At 39.0% G+C, this 19,562-nt stretch overlaps 1 protein-coding gene across 3 annotated transcripts; it reads right to left on the bottom strand.

Moving 5' to 3' along the window:
• Window positions 1–651: 651 nt before the first annotated feature.
• Window positions 652–17,922, bottom strand: CCNC (cyclin C). Of its 3 annotated transcripts, XM_027694664.1 has the most exons (12): window positions 17,789–17,921; window positions 16,723–16,829; window positions 13,126–13,210; window positions 12,811–12,880; window positions 11,288–11,339; window positions 8,654–8,709; window positions 7,351–7,386; window positions 5,903–5,994; window positions 5,098–5,165; window positions 4,737–4,816; window positions 2,974–3,092; window positions 652–2,313 (listed from the first exon to the last, which is right to left on the bottom strand). In XM_027694664.1, exons 1-12 carry the CDS (start codon window positions 17,818–17,820, stop codon window positions 2,259–2,261), a joined length of 852 nt encoding a protein of 283 aa, XP_027550465.1. In that variant the 5' UTR covers window positions 17,821–17,921; the 3' UTR covers window positions 652–2,258. The 3 variants fall into 3 exon arrangements, with proteins under 3 accessions (XP_027550465.1, XP_027550476.1, XP_027550485.1); XM_027694675.1 differs by lacking the exon at window positions 7,351–7,386 and having other exon boundaries at window positions 17,789–17,922; XM_027694684.1 differs by lacking the exons at window positions 13,126–13,210; window positions 17,789–17,921.
• Between the last annotated feature and the right edge of the window lie 1,640 nt (window positions 17,923–19,562).

The following is a 19,562-nucleotide window of genomic DNA, read 5'->3' as shown; positions in this document are numbered from 1 at the left end:
CTAACTTGTCTGATCCAGTTCAGTTTGTTTCCTTTGGAATTTTTTCTTCAGTCTTTTTGGCCTGTGTTTGCTCTGACACTCCACTGTCACCTGTAGCCATATCATCTGTGAAGACTTTCAGCTACCTCCCTTTTAATGAGATAATACATTTTTATGCACCTCTCCTTTGAAATGCAACACAAGAAAGGTGACTTTTTTTCTGTCTGCTTGGTAGCAAGGCTGTTAAATTCACATTGTGTTGCATTTCCTGTTGTTCCACATTACATCTTTCTTTTTAAAACTGTCATCACTGAATCCAGTTCCTTTGACTGCACTTTACTGCCTTTCACTTTTACATTTGAATCAGAGCTGGTAAAATTATCCTCACATCCCCAGCAGAGAATGCAGAGAAACTTCTAGTTACCATCAAGAAGTGCCCGACATTTTAGCTCTGAGGTTTAGGTCACATTGTGATTTAGGTGTGAAGTAAAGTCTGCAAAGGCTCTTGAGCGGCAAGAAAAAATTTAATCACTTCAGCCAGAATTCTTCATTAATAGTGTGAAATCCCTAATTCTTAAACATGAGCTTTCTTGGCAGATTATGTGGTATATGTGAGAAGACTGATGTTTACCTGAAGAACAGTTCCTGTTTAAGAACTCTACACAACAGAGGTCAAGTTGCTTTGATTTATTTCTATTCCCCAAGTCCACATTACAAATAGCACATTTTAGACTTCAAGAAATGAAAGCAAAACAGCCAAATTCCACTTCATCAATTAAGTGTTTATAGAAGGTATGGATCAAAAAAAGTAGCAAAGACCAAACTGTATATATTTTCCATCTCACCAAAGTGTTTGGGGCTTGCTTACCTAATGGTTTATGGAAATAACCTGAACAGAAATAAACGTTAGTAGCCTAATGGGCTAAATACAAACACAGGTCAGTTATATGTCACTGAATGACCAGCCAGTTACAAAGACAGGTATTTGCAAAAATAGACGTGGGGTTTTTTTAAGGGGCCAGAGCATCACAGAGCACAGCTTTTCAAGAATCTACCTCCAGTATTTCAGGCCAGTGAAATGTGTTGTTTCAGGAGAAAAAAAAAAAAGAGAACAATGTTACTGCACTTTTATCATTCAATTGTTGTACTTGGGCAAATTGGCATTATCATTCAAAATAAAGTTGTACAGAACTTAATGAAAAACAAAGTTATATTAAAAAAAAAAATCAAGAAATCAATTTAGGCCAATTCCTGACTTCAGTGGGATATCTGCCTGAGTAAGGAACACAGGATATGGCCTTCTCTTTGAAGGAATCTCATTTTCTCCAGCACAAAGTTAACCAAGGAATCCCATTTCAGTTATTCTAGAGTTGCTCATAACATTCTGATTAAAATTAACACAAATTCACACTAACAGTGAAGGCAGACTAACAGTGTATATCTTTTCTACAAAAAAAATCCACCATAAAAAATCATATCCAGATTGGTACTTGATTGTGAAATACTCTGACTGTACCATATAGTACATTTATTTGAAAAAAAAAAAATCCTCGTATGTTGGGGTTTCTTAATTCCTAACACTTGAAATGTTTCAGAAAACTGCAGAATCACTATACATATTGCACTTCTCTGGTAAGCTGGGCTTCTACGCATCATGGCAAAAACATCCAAGTAGGTTTACTGAGGAAAACAGCTTTTATAAATCCAAAAAAAGAAACTGACTTTCTTTCCTGCAGCTTTCATTAAAACTGTAACAATACTCTTTACAGGCTCTTCTAGGAATTTGTTTCTGAAGGATTGTGTGTTACTTGTTACAGAATCTGTATTTATTTTTTTTAAATCAACAAAACTCAAGGTAATGAATAGATTTAACATACAGTGCACTATCTTCCTTCAGTCACAAACAAAATGAAGACAACACAAGTCAATACAGTTACACTTAGGCTTCGGGTTACTGTCACTTTAAAAATAGTTCACTTCAATGCAAATAAAATCAATAATGAACTATTTGTTTTGAGTGAAAAGTGTTAATCTTTTGCAGCTTGGTTTAATGTTTGATTCCTTACACTGAAAAATCTTAGCACATTTGCTCCAGCGTCAGAGAAAATGTTGTAATTTTAGAGAAAAAGCTTTCAAAATGCTTGACACAAACAAGCTATTTATTCTTCGAGTTCTTTGTCCAAGATGTTACTAAAACCTTCTGTCCATTTCATGAACACAGGAAAGATCCCAAGATGTCTTGAGTCAAAGTGGTCCATAAAGAAATTCTTTGGAATGCCTTAAGATTGGCTATAACTAGAGTTCTGGCTACCATTTGGACCCTGTTCTCCTTCACTGTTTGAAAAAAACAAAAACACGTGTCTTCAATAAGAAGCATGGTATTACATTTTTATCCTTTTTTTTTAATTAAAAAAATACAGAATTCTGAAAATAATAAAAACCTTTTGATAGAAAATACTTCAACATATACACAAACAGATAAGGATATTCTGCTCAGTTTCATAAAAAATGCAAAGGTTATTTTCAGCATGCATAAATAACTTCACCATATTTATTTGAATTATAATTTCAATATATGTCCATGCAGCTGCCTGCTGAATCTACTTCTGAAGTCAACATTGCAAAGTTCACATTACATAAGCATGTGCACGGGAATTTACATGTGCAGATTCCCAACAGTGATATTTAATCACAGTAATTAAATATGACATCAAGCAGGCCCAGTTCCATTGAATCTGGCCCAGCCATGGAGCCTCACACTGGGGTTCCTTACATTTGCTGAGCTGTATTGATCACATTCTAATCACATTAACACTCCCCATACGGGCAGTGGATGTTCTGCTTCTCACTAGCTCCTGAACAATCATACTGGTTTTGTAACAGAAACCTCTGCACTGTAAAAACATATGCTATACCTTGAATTAAACATTCACACATTCTTAAGATAGTAGTCTACTTTTTCCATATGAAAGGTGTATTAAACAAGTACAGTACCTGTTTGGAGGTGGTTTTGGTTTAGGCATTTTACTAAGAATAGTAGCCATCTCTTTCCTTTCATCAAAGTTCTTCCACTGCTCATACAGCTTCAGAATGACCCTGATTATTTCTAAAATCTGAATTAGAAAGAAAGGAGATCCTGAGGTCAGACACAACAGTGATTTTATCTTTTTCATAATCAGTTTAAGTGTGTAATTAATTAAACATGCCCAAGACTGAAATTAAACAGCACAATTTTCATATTATAAACAGCTGCCTCACACTTAACCTGGTGGCAATCAAGCATTTCTTTAATTAGTTTTTTGATTTTATTGTGAATGAAAGCCTGAACGGAATACTTTCCCTTTCAACTGTATATACCGCTTCTCTTCCCCTGCAAACTAAATAGCTTTTTATTTATATATTTATTTGCAACTACTGCCACAGCTTATAACTATGCTACTGGGAAAATAAGGAAAACTAGCAGCATGACTGCAGCTACTTGTCTATGGATTATTAATATAGTAACTGATGATTATCAATGTTCTACACGTATTAGAGGCACAATGTTGGAAAATAAAAGCCCAAACCCATAAAATACTGATCTGAATTCTTACCTTCCAAGAAACAATTCCAAAGAGTTTTTAAATACTTCTTATTATATTCTTACATACATATAATAAGAATTATTGACACTTCATATTCCACTTCTGGAAGTATAAGCATTCTCTACCAGTTTGGACATTTTCTATCTATTGCACCTCGACTACCTTATTTTCTATTAAATTTCTAGTGCAATATTCTATACAAATGGATAATGTTTGGTCCACAGTTTGCTTCATCATTCTCTAAATTAATAAAGTAGACTTCTTTTTAATGCATGAGCTTTGATTAAGTGCTAGAGCAATATATGTCCCTGAAACAAAAGTCATAGTTAGCTAAGAGATTCATGGTGTTCATGTGAAAAAAATCAAGCTTAGATTGTATCACTGACATAAGAACCAAGACATGTAAACATTCAAACATGTTCAGTACCAAGCTTATGGTAACCTTATTTGTCAAATATAGGTTGGTTCTCCTCTGCTGCCAGTTTATTATCACCCTGCTTTTGCATGCATGACAGCATAATTCACAGAGCTCTTGAGGCAGCATAGTATCCACACTGTGTTTACATTTGAAGACAAATCCTGGAATACAAATACAATGCCGGATAACATCAGCGGGATAAAGAGCAATACCAAGGGCACAGAGGGCAATGGTACATCTCATGCATAACAGGGTATTTAATTCCAGACACTGTTTCAAAAAAAGACAGATTGAAAAAAATATGTGCTAAGTGAAGCAGTGTGATAAGGAGTGTAAGTACTAGTTTGGCTTGCTTGCTGGAGCTAAACAAAGGTTAGCTGAAAGGTGTATCAGAAAATCAACGTGCACTTGAATTTAAAAGTCAAACTCATGTTGGCAATCTTGTATGATGGAAAGACATCGGGAATTATTTTTCTGGCAAAAAATGTAAAAGGTATTGGTTTTATACTTCCGTCTGAAAGATGGCAACACCAGCAACGCTTTTCTGTTATCAAATGGTTTTGTCTCAACTTTCAGAGCAGGGTGATAACCAAATAACCTTACACTGTCTCCCTCCCCAAGAGATCTACCTAATTTAATAGCATCTAACACGATCACTGAATGAAGTTCAAATCAGTATCGCAGATGTGTAAGACGACCACAGTTACCATTTCTGGTCAGTCCATTACAAGTGGTGGGAATAAAAAGAAGAGTACCTTTTCCATATCAACAGACAGCTCAGCAAACCATTGTCTGGCATCCTTCTGCTGGACAACGCAGGCCACATGTAGGCAAGCTGCAAAGAACAGGTTACACGGATGTTGAACAAAGATCCACTCCTGATACAGTTAGAAACATTCTATTTTTATAAACCCTACACAGTTCAACAGAGAAAACTTGGGATTAATTACCTGATTTTTCTTTAAGACCTTTTAAGTTGCAAGGCTACACTGTCAATGCTGTATGAAACACAACCTGAAGCACCTTATGAGTGCACTCTGAGGAATGCTTGTGATGGGACAGTGCAGAGAATACATCCATTTAAACATGACAAGAGACAGTACTTGTGTTACTTACCTAGAGCTATCATGAAAGGAGGGTACAGCAGACAAAGATCAGTTCTGTATGTGTCATTCACTATCCTCCTGTGCAAAAGAGAACTTATAAGGATCCTCCTATTCACCTTTATTATTCACCTTGTGACTTCAAAAACTGCTGTCAGCTTACAAATATTTTGTCAGTTTCCCAGATGGTAGAAGCAGTGAGGCTGCAGGGCTAAACATCAAGGGAAGAGATCTTTTCCCTTATAAAAATTCTCTTAATGCCTTTCTTTTTCTTCCTTCTAGTCACCATAGAAGTTTATTTGGAAACACTGTTTTAGTATCATAAGTGTCTTTCTGCAGAGGATGTTGATGTATACCATAAAAAAAATAATCTGTTTCACAAAAAAGTAAGGTCAAGCATAAAAGTAGTACTTTTACTGTTTTTCTGCATTTGAAACAGTTCAAGAATAAGAGTTCTGCTAACACAGCTAAAACCCCCTATATATTGTTTCTACCCCCTACGACAAGATACAACAGAAAGACGATGTCGATAGAGATTTCCTCTACTCATAGTCACCATTCAGTAGTGTAAAAACTGTGCTATTAGAGCTAGTCTAAAAAATAAAAATTAGACCACTGCAAAGTAAAATTAGTACAGTGTTAAAGACAGAAATAATCTAAGTCAGGAACATACACCTGCACAGGTTAGCTAGGGCATCCTTTGTATTCAAATATAGTTAAGCCTGTTTGGTTAAACAAAAGCTTAGCCAGCTTTGAAGCGTAACTGTTAAAGTTACATTCTTGATGAAAGAAGGAACTACTGCCATTGTCTTCATTACCATGCAAGAGGTAGCAGCATGTCTTCTTGGCCCATATCTTGTACATATTGGAGCAAAGGTCTATAAGGATGATATACTATCAAACAGCAGTCCTAGGAAAAATGTCAATGGGATAAAAGTTAGATTACAGTGCAAAGCTTGTTGTCAGTTCGTATTAAAACATTTGGTTTACAAGTCAATTGCTGATTATTTTTTTAAGTAGCATTCTGACACCTAGCCCTGCTCTAATGAGGGCAGTGCTCTCTCTAGAATACCATTACATAGCAGCGTTGCCAATCTGTCAATGTCCTTCCCCTAAGAGACACAGAAAGTCACATCTGCAGCATACTGAAACCTCATTTGCTTACAAATCCGTAGTTCCCACTTGGAAATACAGAACACAGCCAGAAAACTGTCTGTTACTAAATACCATACATGGAAAGCATGCCAAAATAATTGACACTGGTTTGGAAAGAAAGAAAAGAAAAATTCCACTGCTCTCAAATCCCCTCATTTCAGGTTCAGGTAAACAAGAAAGAATAACTCTCTAGCTAAAAGAAGCCAACTGTATGGATTCTACAGGGAAAAGCCACATTAAGTTACATGTGCTGAACACTTTAAGTGAAACACTGTTATTGCACATACTATATATTGCATAGCATACTGGAAAAATACATGAATCCCCAAAACATAATTTCTTGTAAATGCTTGTGATAAAACTCTAGTATACAAAACACAAGAGTTACTGCCATGTATACCAGAGGTATCAAGGACTAAATCTAAATAGGAATCTAAAAAATGTACTAAAACAACTGTAGGCACAAACAAAAGTTTTGATCTGACCTCCTCTGTGTTCTGGTCCCAACACATATTCTTTCTCATTTGCTGTCTAACTCACTAGGCTCCTCCCTGGTTTCTGTCTCCTTTTCTCTGCACTTGAGCAGAACTACTAACCCATCCAAGTCCAACCCATAGAGAGAAATTAGCCCCCTAAGAAGCCTGGGTTGAATCCTTTCAGCTGCTCGAACAGAGTGATGGGATAGCAACTCTTACAAAAAGCAGGTACAGTTCCTTTCTTTGAAAGTGTCTGGAAGAAAATGTCACACTGTGCTCCTTTCACCCAACGGCGTAATAGTTACAGCACCATCTCAGAAAATGGGAGAGCTGAATTCAGCTTCTTCTTCACAGGATTCAAACCCATCTCACTTCCTAAAAGATAACTCTAATTATCAGATTGTTACAGACTAGCCTGAGTGGGATAGTACCCACAACTTCTGCTGGAACATACATGTGTATGTTCTTCCAAGCAAGAAGAAGAGGGCATAGAAAGGATAGGAGTCTTTATGATCATGACTGGCCATTCATCTAGGGAAATAAGGACACTGACATCCTAGTCTCTGCACTGGGACTTAGATACAATTACCTTTTTTTAAAAAACAGAAGCAGTTCCACCAAAAAACCCAACCTACCATTAATTCTAAGAGATAGAATTCACATTCTAGTATCTGCAAAGAAGTAAAATCACAGTTAATCAGCAGCATGTTTCAGAAAACTGAAAGAATTAACAGTTTAACATCACAAATGCATAGGAATTCTCAACACCTACTTCCAACAGTCCTAAATGCATTTCATCTGAAACTACAAAACCAAACAAAAAATAAAACTATTATTGGCAATTACCTTATCACCATTATAACTTCACTCCAGTCACAGTAGTAACAAATCTAAATATTTTGGATCAAGTTTACTATGAAAGACTACATCATTGACAGTACTTCTCTGATTTGTTTCAACTCCTAGGTGAAAATTGTTCCCGGTGCATAAACACTTAACAGAAATAAAGTTCTTTTGTAGAATTAGAGCTTCTTCATCAGGCCACTAACACGTCAAATAGTCTTTCAAAGTATTTTCCGGTCTAATTTCATATGAAATATTCTGTCCAGTTGTAGCAATTAAATCAGCTCTCACTCTTGATAGAGAAAGTAACATATCAGTGACATCGAGGAAAAGACTGGACTGCTTTGGCTATCGAAAGAAGTACTCCAAAATAGATTTCCATTTGCCTTTATCTGTAAAATAGCAGTTTTATTGTAAACTCTTAGATATTCTATATTCTAATGTATCATTTGGCTTTCTAGATAGGGTGAAAAGCAAACCAACAAAAAAGGAGTATTTGTTACAGTCAATCTAAAAATAATTAAATGTTTAATTTCCAAAATTCTACAGCACAGGTCAAAACTGGTTTTAAGAAAAACTACAGAACTTCTCAGCATTGTGACTGAGAATGCCTTGAAAATCACTGGCAAATCTAAGTTTTAAATAATAAAAAAAACCTCTTTTTCAAAAGCCATTACATTTTACAGGCAAAAATAAAACTGCTTTCTGTAAGCCAACTGCTCCTGTGTGCAAGCTTGGAAGCATCCCAGATGCAAGGGCCATTTACCTTCCTTGGAGCAATGTATTTGTAAATAAGAACATAAAAACATTCAAAAAACCTAAATCTCTTTTATCATCATGCTATAGAACAACTATTTCAGTCACCCTGTCACATCACTTGTCTTTCCTGTCAACAATTTAAGGAAAAGAGGTTATGTAAGGTTTATTATTTTTAAAAGTAACTTTCCCAACATTCTATGAAAAACTAATTATGAACAGCCCTGACATATAAACAGGAAAATATTTCTTTCTTAGAATTTAAAAGACAAGATTTCCTGCTAACAATTATTTGCCTTAATTTATTTGATCAAGTAGTATTTCTAATAGCATACTTACATGGTTCATCCTATAAGGAAACTCCTTTGGAAAGGCATATGAAAACCTAGTTTTCACTACAGTAAGGAGAAACAAGTATGTTAAAATGATGTAATTAACACTTTTACTTCTTTCCCTTTCTATTAATTCATCTCTATAAAGCCCTTCAAATCTCTTTGGCAACACAACTGCTTGCAATAGAAAAGGTTTTTATTTCAAAGAGAAAAGGTAGGTTACCAGATTTAAGATCTTGAAAAGGAAAGAGAAATACACCTGAAGCCCAGATTTGCACAGGTACTCAGCCAGACATTCGACTGCCACTTTGGACAATATTAAATCTTCTGGTAAACCACCAGCTAGTTCATGGACACCTAACTTTCCACAAGTTATCATTCACAGAGCTATCTAGCTACTGATGTTTAGGATCTGAGTTCCAACACTAAATCCAAGTGGAATTTTCACGTGGGATTATTTACATAGGCTTGATCCTTCAACATGCAAAACTTTAAAACAACTAATGAATTCTCAGAAAATCAAGAGTTCTTGTATGTCCATGATATAAAGATTTTGGATATACAAAAACCAGGCTAAATTCAAAGCAAGAAGTCAATTCACCCCATTGCAGATCAGCATCCTAGGCACTGGATTATCAGACATTTCAAGGCTGTTCCTCTCCTTGAGAGAGACACCTAAGCATCTGCTTTGGCATGTGACATGATTCAAGACACTTGCCTCCAGGACCATGTTCAAATATATCCTCAGTTTTCTAGCTTATGATGATCTCTGATTTAGATACCTAATTAATCTTCGCATATTTTACAAGGAGAACAGGTAGAGATAGTGCACTGGTAAGAAGTATGCTAAGATGCAAAACCAGAGTGATTTCATGTTAGAATGGTGAACAAAGAAAAACTAAGTACACTTGAGGATGTGGATTTGAGATTTTTACAAGTGAAACATTTAGAAATCTATTTTAAGTCCCTGTCCTCCACGGAAAACATTGGTAACATTTAACATCCTGGAAGTGGATAATATTCCCTATATTAATGACAGGCAGTATATTATGAATTGATACTATTGATACTACTTCCAGACAATCAGTACACCATTTACTTTGAAGAAAAGACAGCATCAGGTGTCTGGACTAAAGACTTCACCATTTAGACCTATGGTGGACTTTACTAGAAAATTTGCTTTAGGACACTAAGACTAGGCTACTGGTTGGAAAATTTAATTATTTCAAGAAAGAGAAAAATTAATAAAAAGGGTTTCTCAAGAAGTACACAAACTGAAGATGTACATGGTAAAAGAATATACCACTTTGAGGGAAAAGATGGCAAAACAAAGCATTTTTCCCACAAAGCAAGCTGCAGATACAATCATATGGAGCTGTCCTTTTAATGAGATGTGGAAACAGAGCAAAAAGCTTTTGAAGATGTTGCTGGAAACCTGTCTGAGATTATGTTCCTTACAATGGAAGCATGTTTTAGTAAGTTTATGTTTCTACAAAGGAATAAATGCTTGGAGAAAGCCTGTTGCATTTTGTCCCCACTTTCATTAAATGCATAGTACTAATCAGGGCTGACAAGACTTCTAGGTCTGAAGGAAGAGGTGTGAGGGAAATCTTCTACAGGACCCTGAGACTTGGGGTTTTGAGAAACAGCACAGCTTAGAACAAGATGTCCAAGTAAAATCAGCTACTGCATATTTACCGAAACCCATCTAACTTTCTCACTGATGCATCAAAACTTCCACAGAGATGCTGCTGATGTAAAAATAGCAACTCTCATTGCTAAATCCAGTGCTGGTCTTGGTCGTGCTGCACTGAAGATGTGTTTCAGCTCCTGGTGGCAGAACTGTCATACAGCCAGCCCCATGGACTGATACACTCACTGCATGTGGAAGCTACAGATGCAGCCAGTCACCTGTCCCCTCAATGGCTGAGAGGGATTTTGAAAGCACTGACCTACATACTGAAGAGCATAGCCAGGATCTGCCTATTGAGAGCAACTGACCTTCTGGGTCAGATAATAGCATTCAGTTAAGGAAGACAACATTATAAGACCTTGACGGATGAGATGCAAGTGGGAAATACAAGGCAAGTGGGAAAGATAGAGAACTAAGTAACTACAGTGTAATTTTATTGAATTTATTTGTGAACAATATATAGGCTATAAAATATATTTTTAGAAATAAATATCATGTGCAAAGACTAATTTTATGATGGGGGAAAAGGATTTAAAAAAATTTGAAGGTATACAGCCTACCAAAAATTCTGAAAATAGGTACTTCCATAGAGCCATACCTTTTATAAAACAGACAAACAAAGCCCTAAGTTTCCAATTCTATCTTTGAGTAGTTCAGAATTTAATTTACTTCTCCATATTGTTTATAAATTTCAATAGTTTTATTTTATTACTTTGTTTTTACTTATGCCTGGCATAAGTTCCAACCAAAATCAACCAAAACTAATACAGAAAGGACCCTTCTGTCTCTATATTTAGAAACAGAAGCTATTTAGTCTAAATGGCTTTAACTGGCTCTTACAGTCCTCCATGATTTGATAAAAAGCTACCTTTTAAAAACAAGCAAAGAAAGCATCTGATCTCCCTATAGACACGCTGAACTACAGTATAATGAAATACTGATACTTACATACAGAAGTAGCAGCAGAAATCAACCTTGTATTTGAAACAACACCAAATTCCTGAGGAAAAAATGGTAAATGAGGTGAACCACCTGAAACACCACATACTCACACTGCTATCAAATTAAAACAATGGCTTCTTACTAAACTGGGCTTCTTTATGCAGTACTGCAGTATTTGGTTTTCTCCCCCATCCCTTTTTCTTTCCTTTAAGGTGACTCTTAGGCAAAGAGTTATTTCACTGATTAGTTACTTTGTTTTTGTGAGGAACAGTTAAGATTTACTAATGGTACTACAGCCACAAAAACTCAGTTGGCTAACACTGCATATAAAATAGACAAGAGGGCTTCAAGAAGGTATGAGGTTTTTTTCTTATCCCATTTGGAGAGAAAACTGTCTTTAGAAAGCTGACATTAACTACCTTTTTTAATTATGTTTCCATGAAGACTTAGGTCCTCTGCTGGGACAGTCAGCAAACAGAAAATTTTCTGTATACGTTGCTCTTTCAGAGAAGTGCATAGCTGAGTCATTACTGCTATAGGTACCCTCTAAAGCTGCAGAAGCTTTAAAATAAGGAAGGCTACACAGACTTCTAATATTTGTTCTAAAATATAAGGCATATATCTACATGTATAAACTCTGTCTGCACTTTCTTAAAGGCTTATTTAACAAGCTGATAAAAAAACAATCTCTCCAGCTCTGTCTTTCTCACTTCCTTCACCTCTTCCAAACACTGAAAAGTGTCACAGTATTTGTACAGACAACCGTATCACATGTAGACACTGGTTTAGGAGGACTGCTTCTACCATTCACTAGGTATTTTGAGTTCCTCCCGTGAAATTCCTTAGTGCTGACATATCACAAATTGGCCAATTTGGTTTTTTTCTATTATGCAGACACTTCTTGGACAGCTGTAAAACTTTCTGCATTTACAGAGGACTAAAAGCAGTGCCCAGCTCATGCTGACTCTTGGCCACATTCAAAGTGGGCTTTAATGGTGGAGGCATGGAGCCTTCTCACCACTATCCCTAATGGGCCAGTTCCTTACGATAATTTCTTAAGGACAGCACATGAGCTACAACATACTTTTAATTCAAGCAATGAAAGTGTGGTAAACTCTGAGGATTCTTCACTATATGAAATAGAATGGGATAATTAGGAAAAAAATTCCAATTATGTTTTAAAGTTTGAGTAAACATAAATAAGGAAAAACACACAGAAAGGAGACTGCACAATTTAAGATACAGTGTATGTAAATATGTAAACAAACACTGTATCACAGTGAAACAGCCATTTAAAATACTCTCTTCAATTTTCAGAGCCACTTAGGGTTAGTAATATAGACAAAATTGTGAAATAACGTTTGAAGGCCTTTTCTGTCTCCTTTTTTTAAATGCTATAGAAATCTATACAAAAAAGAGAAGGTTTCAACCCCCAAAGCATGAAGAATGACAAAAAATGTAAAAGTCCTAAACGTTTTCTCTCTCATACATCACATAATTTTACATTAAAAAATTGTAATACTTCATACCTCTACTTTGGATGCCAAAAACACACACGTAGGAGCCATTAATACTGGATCTATACTTTTTAGGGAATATCTGAAATGTTACAACAAAATTATAATATGTTGTTTCATACACGTAGAACGATTAATCTATTAAGAGCACCACACTTCCTTTTGAAAAAGCAAAGCTTAAGTTAACTTTATTAAGGCATAAAAGCTTTACACCATCCAGAAAACAAAAGTGGCACTGTTTTTAATACAGAACTGCATTTTTAAAGGGCTACCAAAATGTGCCTAGCAAATGTTTTATTCTTGTACCATCATAGTAAACAGTCCTACCTGGCATAGAACCTCTTGAAGTAGACTGTAGCAGTGGCAATAACTTGTTGTCTTAATTTAAGATGTTCACCTAAAGCCTGGATAACTTAAAAAAAAATGAACAAAAGCTTGAGTTGAGTTTTTTAAACAATCTGACACCAAATAGCAAAGGGTCTCAAAACATGACTAGTGCTGGGGATTCTAAGGAGCAGCAGCACAGTCTTCTCCCTCAGTTCAGGTACGTAGCTCTGGTGCGAACATGTTGCTGTAAACCTACAGACCCACAAGTAAAGAAGAACCGCTGCCTCCTGAAGCTCGGGGACACCTTCAAAAAGGGAAAGGTAACTTGACTTCATTGTGTACAAAGTGAGTATGACCTTTAAGCAGATGACAACACAAATCTCAGAAGGGTAAAGCTTGGGTATTCCACTTTAGAGCAAAACAAATTCAAACACAGAAAATATAAATCTATGGTTCTTCAGTGCCATGCAAAATGGATGGCGTTTTTTTCAAACAAGTAAAGCTGCCAACAAAAACATGGTCATTTTATTTGGCAGAGGCAGCAGGTGTTAAAAAAATGACATATTTAGTCTAGGGAGAGGGGGTGGGAGACCAGAGGATGCAGTCAGCTGCTCCATCACGGTGGTCCTCTGCCAGTTGGCCAAGAAACAACCCTGGTGTCATCTGTGCAGGTAGCTCTTGTTTGGCCTCCCAGGCAAAGGAAAGGTGCCAAGCAAATTAGATGCATCAAGCTGGGATTAAGAGCGGGGGTTGGATATAAAGAATGGCACAGTGAAACATAAGGTTGTTACTTGTTATTTTTCCCATTCTTCTTCGCGACCATTATTCTGAGCAAGGCTCGGTTGTGTGAAGGCTCCCTCTTCTTTTTTTTCCTCCCTCACGAGAAATGTCAAAAACAATATTTTAAAATACACTTAAGTATATATTTAAAATATGTACAGCAAGACCAAGACAGTGACCACTGGCAGGAAAAGCAAAAAATTCTGTTATCAGTCATCACTAAATTCTTAATCTCTACTTAAGCACTCAAGTCCAGAGTGTTTTCCCCATGCTCTTACCACATATGCCCCAGGAATAGTCAGGGTACACCTGACTAATTTGTCATCCACTGTGGCCACCCAAAGCAACATTAAGTCCCTGTCTATGATGTCGAAACTTCTAAAGAGAAGAATGCCAAACTGGGACTAGGCTGCCAGTGACAGTAAGACAAGCAATACTGCCAGGAAGGATGCTAAGTGCAGTATGCAATGTCTGTACAAACACTAAAATATTTATCAGCAGGTTTGAAAGAATTTTTCCCTTTGATTTGACCATGGGGCTAAAAAGCTGTCCTACTACTAGGGCATCAGAAAAATTCAAATATTAAGCTAAACAGAATTCTCCAAATATGTTTCCTACTCCCATGGGATTTTCAGGAACAGTTAGGCCATCTGCTGTCAAGAGAAAAATCAAGTGTGGTTTAGGAAAAAAAATGGACAAGAGCCTAGAGAGACTTAATGAAATGGAAGCTTGTATATGCTGGGAAAAAGTCCAATACTTGTAATTATTTTTTTAATATTTGAAAAGAAACTATAGGATTATTTATTCCTGTATGTTTAAAATAAGTGGCTTCAGTGCTTGCTTTTTTTTAATAAAGCCTGTTTTAAATCCGAGTATTTTGAGTACCCTCTAACACAAACATTACAGCTTCTGCCGAAAATCAGAAAGGGAAAACAACTAATGCACTTTTCAAACAAAACCTGTTAAGAGTTGGTGATCCAAACAGAGAAATCAACAGTTTCATTTTTTAAACTACTTCAGAAGATGATCTTTTTCGTTCTTTACAGTACTCTGAATAGTTGTGCATGGCCATAAAATCAGTTCATGATCTACTGCACTTGTTTTCCAATGATGAAGCAGCAGGAAATTGCCTCTCTCCAAATAATTTTTTGATTGCTTTAGGGAACAATCATCTCCTGGGCTGACACACACTCATGTGACATGCTGTGGCCAAGACTCATATCCCTACCCAGGTAGTGCAGATGGGAGACAAGGGACGACACAAAGCAGGATCCCTGTTCAGAGGCAGGGGATGACAGAACACACATCAAGGGCTTGGACAGGGCAAGCTCTGCCTGAGCTCCCACCAGTACAGAGCACCCCTGACTGTCCTCCCCATGAAGGTGTCTCTCTTTGCTCGAGAAGGGGTAAAGCCCAGCACCACCATCTCCTTCAGAGCAGGCTGTGTCCATACATGGGGAGTTGCTGGCAGAGCTGTTCTCCAGCTGCCACTGGTCACTCACTGCACCTTCAGGGGAGACAGGGAGTGCCAAGGAACAGGAACCCTGAGAACCACGAACTGACACTAACAAACTAACTTGTTTACTTAGTAAGTCTTTGTTTACTTAAGAAAAACACTGAAGTGAAACATTTAAAAGGCATATTTCATAATTCAAATTAATACTAGTGAAAATTAGCGTAGAAATACAGCTTTCAAAATACCCTCTTTATGTCTCTTTTTGCATTACGAAGCTATGACGCTTCGTTTTAACCTCAAGAAATTCCAGGAATGGATCAAATGGGTAAATCATTGTTAACTTGATTTCCTGGTGCAATATAAGCAATAATACAGATATATCCACAGTGACAGTGTTGGCAGCATATGCAATTGTTACAAAAATAACTAAGCTGAGAGAGAAGCTGGGATAAGTATCTTTCACAGATATCATTCCAGCACTGACATAAGATCTTCAAGTGGCCTTGGGAAAGTCATTTCACTTCTCTGTCTCAGGGCAGGTCTGAAAAAACAAGCATTCTGTACTTTAAAGGACTGCTGCAAAAAACATTTAAAGAGCTGTTTGCAAACAAAGTAATAGATAGCAATATCCTATGTGTAGGGATACTTATTTATAAGTTGAACAATTGCACAGAAAGAAGTGAGTTTAAGTGCCTTTGTAATCTGATATGTGGCCATTCATATGGATGGTTAAAGACTATGCAGCGGTGAAGTAAGACTTCGGTAACTTCACAGACAAGTCCCAGATTCTTTGGGAGTACAGGCTGCCTGCCAACAGCTCTCAGAAACTTGTAGACAATTTGAGAGCCACCTGGTGCTGGTGAACCAGTCAGAAGGCAAAACACAGGCTGTGTTGCAAGTTTCAGAGAATGTAACTGTACACAAATAACAAGTTTCCAAGCTCTGCTGTTTAACAGGACTGCACAGATCACCTAAAATACCACAGCCTAAGTACCCACCAAAAGCCTAGTTTCAGTACTAATGCATGATATGGAGTCTTTAGTATGCTAGCTTAGCAGTTTCTGTTTGCTTCTCCTCCTTTTATGTTTTTGGTAAGAAACTCTTGAAAATAAGAAAATTTACTGTTTTGTCCTATCACAGGTTAATATGCAGCTAATTTGCCTGTAAGTTCTCCTAGAACTCTGTTAGTATAACTAAAAAATAATGATGTTATTTATATTGCAGTTCTCTGTTAAAATGGGCTGTGAAAGTATATGTAATATCAAAATGAAAACGTTACATTCTCTAAGCAATTCAAGCCTGCATTTAGATATGGCAGACATTGCACAGATTTTACGGCAGAAATAAAAAAAAGGTTTTACCATTTGTAAAAAATATCTGTAGCTTCCAATATTCTTCTTCAGTCAGAAATTTCAAGTCTTTCTGGCGTTCCTTCAATAGATCTTGTTTATCCAAAATCCATTGTAAGCTAAAGGAATGGAAAATAATTTCAGCAACTCTTCATCAACATTATACTGAGTGTCTCCTGTACAAACAGACTGTGAATTAAGGGTCAGGGCTAAAGGGCTTCTAGCCTTTAACCAAGCCACACACGATCTTCTCAAGCAAACATTCACCAGGGTTTTCAAAGTTAAACAACTGGGGAAAAAAAACAAAAAAAAAAAAAACCAAAAAAACCCCCACAACAACAAAACCACGAACTACCTGGGGCTAAGATCAGCCTCTACCTGTAGCAAACTGAGATGGCTGTGCAGCTCTTACACCCCATCAGTCACTAACAAGGTTTAGATTGCAGTCAGTACATCATGGGCACCATTCAAACCTCGACGCACTAAGCATGAAGAGTTTTAGGGCAGAATCACTGAATCAATTAGGCTGGAAAAGACCACTGAGATCATCGAGTCTCACCTATGACCCAACACCGCCTTGTCAACCAGATCAGGGCACTAAGTGCCACGTCCAGTTTTTCCTAAAGCACCTCCAGGGACGGTGACTCCACCACTTCCCTGGGCAGTCCATTCCGGTATCTCATCGCCCTTTCTATGAAAAACTTCTTCCTAATGTCCAACTCAAGCTGACCCCGGCTGCCCCACCGCTGGGGGACAAACGTGCCAGGGCCCCAAGTGCCCGCACCCCCCGCTGGAGCCCCGGGCGGCGCGGGCGGGGACACTGGGACCTGACCCCTCTCCCGGAGCGCCCGAACGCTTCCCAAGCGGCGGCGGAGCGGGGCCGGCTCGGGCCGCTCCGCACTCCAGCGCGGCTCTAGGCAGGGCCCCGCGGCTCGCAGGCCCCGCCGCCCGCCCGGCGCTGCCCGGCCGCCCCGGGCCTCCCCTCAGCGCCGCGCCCGCCCGGCCCCGCAATGAATGGACAGAGCGCGGGGACGGCCCGCAGAACCCGTGCCCCGCGCCCCCCGGCCGCGGCACCCACTAGTGCGAGCTCTGCCAGAAGTTGCCGGCCATGGGAAGGAGCGGAGCGGAGCGGGGAGGACCAGGGAGGAGGCGCCCGGGCCGCGATGCCCCGGCCCCGCCGCCACAGCGCCGCCGCCCCCGCGCCGCCAGCAGGAAGGAGGAGATGGCCTCCGCTGCCGCCGGCCGGCAACACGCGGCACTGCCAACCGTTCCCCCGTGCGCGGGTTCCGGCCCCCGCATCCCCGCTGGCTGGCGCAGGGACACGCACCGGGTTGGGCTGGGAGCTGGGAGGGACCTTCCAAAACCATACAGTCTGACCCCCATGCCACGGGCAGGGACACCTTCCTCTAGACCAGGTTGGTCCGTGCACCAAATAACATGGCCTCGAGTGCTGCCAGGGATGGGGCATCCTCAGCTTCCCTGAGCCAAGTGCCATCCACAGCAACCAGTGCCAGTGCCTCACCACCCCCACAGGAAAGAATGTCTTCCCTATGTCCAATCTATACCTCCCTTTTGTGAGTGTAAAACCACTGAGGTCTAAATTCAGGATCAGGATTCTCCCTATTGTAAGGTCCCAGTAAGACCAAGAGCTTACTTGGCCTGTGCTGTCTCCACCTCACCTAAATTTCCCTTTAACTTATGTATTCCCAAGGTTTCAGGGCTCAGTTTGCTCCGTGCTGGAATTTTCCTCATTGGAGAGAGCCTCTAGAGATTTTTTTTTTAATCATTATATAATATTATCATTATAAACTTAAAATATTAACAGGAAGAACATGAGCCCAAATCCTTTCCAACTTTCTTTTCATACCCCTTCAGCTTCTGAGTGAGATCTGAGATGTATCAAAATCACGCATCAATCATCTGAGATGTATCAGTGCATGTACTGCTGGCAAGGTGGGATCACAGCAGGAGCTGTGGGTGCCTATACCTGCACTGCCACAGGATGCAGCAATCCTGGCAGGGTGAGCAGGGAGGGAGGGATGATGCTCTCATTTCTTCAAGCAGCGCTGTCGCTGGGGCAGCTACATCTGAGTTTTGTGGCAAGATAATTAAAAAAGGACCTTGCTCACCAGGTGAGCAAGCCTGCCTGGTGTTTCGCAGGGCTAGGAGTGAGTAGTCACCAATGAGGGACCCTGGTCGCGGCTGCCAGGACCGATGCAGTTGGAGGCCAAGTGTCCATGCTCCTATCACATGATGGCTTACACCCCAATGCACATTTGAGGAGGGGGCTCATTAATGCCATCTAGCAGCATGTAGCAGTGCCATGGTGGCAACAAGAAGCACTCCCACAGGGCAGATCCTGGGCAGGATGAAATAACTCCTGGTTTGTCCTGCTGGGAAGGTTGTGCATGGTGCTAATGGTTGGCAAGACCTGTGAGCACATTAGGACTAATTTTTGCAACATCTGAGAAAACCTATTCTCTGAAATTTAAGTGTACGTTGTCCATTCACACTAAGGATACCATGTGAAGAGCAGCCTGCTTGCTCTTAGGGATTCTTCTCACAGCGGGCAAACTCCCTCCATCTCTGTCCACTACTTCAAGCATCTGGGCTTCATCAGCCTGAACTGAGAGGCTGTCTACAGAGCCAGAAGTAAAACATCCTGCAAGGCAGCCATCCACCATCACCAATAAGCAAGGACATTTCTCCGTTAAGCCCAACTTAACATAGGAACTTCCAACATATTCAATAAGCAAATAATTGGGAAGATAATTAATGTAGTTCTGGGCATCTTTTGGGGTATTCATATATTCATAAATATATGAATATATTAGGCAAAGATGAGCCTGTCC

The sequence above is a fragment of the Neopelma chrysocephalum genome, unplaced genomic scaffold (genome assembly GCF_003984885.1).
Source record: "Neopelma chrysocephalum unplaced genomic scaffold, ASM398488v2 Primary Assembly neopelma1_23b, whole genome shotgun sequence".
NCBI classification, from domain to species: Eukaryota; Metazoa; Chordata; class Aves; order Passeriformes; family Pipridae; genus Neopelma; species Neopelma chrysocephalum.
The sequence above is the reverse complement of the archived record's forward strand: the minus strand, read 5'-3'. Positions and strand labels throughout refer to the sequence as shown.

Coding starts and splice junctions, on each gene's coding strand:
- CCNC (XM_027694664.1), bottom strand. CDS start 17,820: ATGGCCGGCAACTTCTGGCAGAGCTCGCACTA. Junction 16,830..17,788: donor TTCTGGCAGAGCTCGCACTA/GTGGGTGCCGCG, acceptor CCATTCCTTTAG/CTTACAATGGATTTTGGATA. Junction 8,710..11,287: donor TTCTGCTGCTACTTCTGTAT/GTAAGTATCAGT, acceptor TCCTTACTGTAG/TGAAAACTAGGTTTTCATAT.